The sequence below is a fragment of the Kryptolebias marmoratus genome, linkage group LG3, assembly GCF_001649575.2.
Source record: "Kryptolebias marmoratus isolate JLee-2015 linkage group LG3, ASM164957v2, whole genome shotgun sequence".
Classification (NCBI taxonomy): domain Eukaryota; kingdom Metazoa; phylum Chordata; class Actinopteri; order Cyprinodontiformes; family Rivulidae; genus Kryptolebias; species Kryptolebias marmoratus.
This window is the reverse complement of record NC_051432.1, coordinates 29,507,557-29,510,964: the sequence shown is the minus strand read 5'-3', so window position 1 is coordinate 29,510,964 and position 3,408 is coordinate 29,507,557. Positions and strand designations below refer to the sequence as shown.

Below are 3,408 nucleotides of genomic sequence, written 5' to 3'. Positions count from 1 at the left end.
GGACTGGGAACGCCTTGGGATTCCCCCGGAGGAGCTGGCCCAAGTGGCTGGGGAGAGGGAAGTCTGGGTCTCCCTGCTTAGGCTGCTGCCCCCGCGACCCGACCCCGGATAAGCGGAAGAGAATGGATGGATGGATGGATGGATGTTTAAGTTTTGAGACGACAGGAAACTGCAGGTTTAAGGTGAAACGTTCAAATGTTGGGACGGTCATACCTGCATCTTTTTTTCTATTTTAAAGCTGAGTTTCATATTTATTCACCAAAACAATAAATAATAAACAAAATAAATAAACAATAAACGTTACAAACTGTCTGAAACTGAAAAGATTTGACTGAACTGAGTTTATAAATGAAACAGATTGAAGAACTGAACTCCAATAACTGACTGATTGAAGATTTAAATTAGATTCCCTGGTTCTGGTAATGGCACAGTGGTGCAGTGGTTAGATATCAGACACTTCCCATAATGCATCTGTGGTGCATTACGCTCCTAATGCATGAAGGCAGCTCTGCTAAAACCACATCCTGTGACAGGGGCTTCTCCTCCATGATGAAGATGTGAGGAGTGTGATGGGACCGAGACGTCTCACGGAGGACGGTCCACATCGGAGAAGTTATAAATAAAAATAAAAATAAAAATAAAATATAAAGTTATAAATCCAAGATAAAAACCTCCTTCCTGCTTCTCTTTCCTCTCAGACATCAAATAAAAGATGAAACTATAACTGCCAACAACTATCACTGAACCTTTCAGAAGAACGACCCGCTGTCCTTCAGCCGTCGGGTCGACCTGCTTTAAATTTAGCAGCGAGAGGCAGAATCAGCAGGAGGCGGGGCCAGATCCACCTCTGAGCCCAGATCCAGGTAAAGATGGCCGCAGCAACCTTGGCAGGGTGAGGAAGGAGACGCCTGGCAGCCATTTTGAATAATGAGCAGGAGAACAGCAGGAATTCAGGACTTCACTGTGATGATCAAAGCTGTGACAGAACCAGACTTTTATTTTGAAGAGTATCTCTGAGCTATATTGTGAAAGTCCAGGTTCCTGTTCCTCTTTTTAGTCTGACGCTGTTTTATTTTGAAACATTTTAGTCTGATGCTGTTTTATTTTGAAACTTTTTAGTCTGATTCTGTTTTATTTTGAAACTTTTCAGACCCATGAACTCTGTTGACTTTCAGACTGAATGAAACAGAAACAGCAGAATGTGACTTTTGTATTTTGTAATTTTAAATTGAAGATAAAAGTTTTTAAATCCTCCTCTGCTGTTGAAACTCAGAACTTTTCCTCATCAAGTCAGACGTTTTGATTTATTTGTTGTTTGGATTTTTTTAGGAGCTACAAATCAAATCTTGAGCTGGAACTGAAAGAATAACGAGGCTGCTTGGATTGGCAGCTTAATTAATTCAACAAACTTCATCATCATCATCCTCATCACCTGAAACATCTGGCTGCTCATCTCCTGCCACACGACACCGCTTTATCTGAAGAGGAAACTTTCATTTTCTTTGAACTTCCTGTCAAACTGATGATGAGATAAATGTTACCATGGAAACTAGGAAAACAAAGAGAAGAGATCTGCTGAAAGCCGGAGAGGAGGTGAGAGTGAGACCTGATGGTGGATCAGGCAGAACGCTGTCAGAGATCACATGACCACATGATCACATGACCTCTTCCACGTCAGGGACACACCCTGCAGGCCGAGGAGAACGTCTGCCTCCTTCTGTCCTGGTTCTAACAGCCCATCTTACCTGGAGCGGTGCAGTTTTTAGACTCTTCCTCCACCTCCTCTTCCTCCAGGCTGCTGTTGTCCATTTCCTGCAGCAGCCTCCGTCCAACTCGCCGCTCATGAGCCGCCATCGACCCGTCAGAACCTGGAAGGTGTTTGTCAAAGAAAGACCTTGTTTAAATAACTTCTCCACCCATAGAATAAAAACATGGTTCTCCACAGAGTTCCACCCTGCAGAGTTCCTACAGCCGAGGGGAATCTCAGGGTTTTCCAAAACAAGAGCGGGGCGTGGAGCTCCCTCTGCTGCTACGTCTGTCTTTTCCCAGAAAACAAAAACTTTGATTATTTTATTTTATACAACCCAAGTTCTGAATAAGTTGGGATGTAATGACAGAATTTGCAGATCTCATGAAGCCATATTTATTCACAACGGAACACAGTAAACTTATCAAATGTTGAAACAAAAATTGTACCATTTTTAGAAAAAAGTTAAATAATTTTAAAGTTCATGGCAGCAACACGTCTGTAAGAAGCAACAAAAGGCTGTAAGAGTCAGAAACATCTGGAGGAACATTTCTAACTGATTCAGTTAATCCTCAGCAGGTCAGTCAGAGGTTCACCAGCTGACAGGAAGTGTCTGACAACAGAGGAACACTTTCATAATAAAGTTCCTGAATCAAAGACTCTGAATCTCCATCATCTCCAGAGCATAGAATCAGTCTGTAGAAACCTCTGAGGTCAAAGGTCAAGGCTGGTTCTGGTTCTGTTCTGTTCAGGAACACTTCCACAGTTCACAGATGCTGTTTAAAGCTCTATCAGGCAGAGAAGAAGCCAGCTGTGAACAGATGTGAACAGCATCCAGAATCGTTGCCGAGCGTTTAATAAGTTTCCTGTTCCGCTGGGAAGAAATCTGGATTCATAAGAAGATCTTTGGGTTCTGCTCTTCTTCATCAGATTTGGGCTCAGGAAGCTGCTCTTCCTGCTCTGAGAAGAAACTTCTCCTCAGGAACCGCCTGAACCCATCCTCCAAACAGCAGCCCCTCTTCCTCCCCAGCTCACACTCAGAGTGATGAAGAGGAGGAGGAGGTGAGGGTTCTGCCTCCTGGGAGCAAGGCTTAACATCTTCATCAGAAACAATCAGCTGATGTTCAGGAGAACACGGAGCGATGAAGAGCGTCCACAGGAAGGGAGAAACCTCATCTAAGATGCTGCAGAGTAAAAAGTAAGCCTCAGACAAACAGTCAGAACTTCTTGACCCGTGAGCAGCAGAAGGTTCTGATGGTTCTACAGGGTTCTATGGAGAGCCTTCACTTCCTGTTTGGAAGTCAATGAGAGTTTGGGTGTGTGACCTCTGACCTCTGACCTCTGAGAGGAACCCATCAGAAACACTGAAGTCTGGATGGAGGAGGTGGAGAAGAACTTGTAGAAATAAGAAGAGTTTGTTTGTGAAACTGTTGGAAAGTTCCATCAGTTGATGTTCTGCTCTCAGAGGTCAGAGGTCAGAGGTACAGTTTAGTTTGTTTGTTTTCTGTGTGTGGAGCAGGAAGCTTCGCTGGTTTCATCTTGCTGCCTTTGATGAAGACCCTCTAAGAGAAAAGGAGACTAACTGTGTCACCGTTCCTCTGCTCTGCAGGTAAAACACACCTGAGCAGCTGGAGGCTCCTCTGATGCTGCAGGAGAAACAC

At 44.1% G+C, this 3,408-nt stretch overlaps 1 protein-coding gene across 1 annotated transcript in view; it reads right to left on the bottom strand.

Annotated features, from left to right (window-relative positions):
* LOC108229394 (sodium/potassium/calcium exchanger 3) overlaps window positions 1-3,408 on the bottom strand; it is an 18,919-nt gene that overhangs the window by 13,695 nt on the left and 1,816 nt on the right. Inside the window, exon 2 of the mRNA XM_037974644.1 lies at window positions 1,745-1,868. Within this exon, the coding sequence (XP_037830572.1) occupies window positions 1,745-1,868 (124 nt within the window). The remainder of the gene's footprint in view (window positions 1-1,744; window positions 1,869-3,408) is intronic.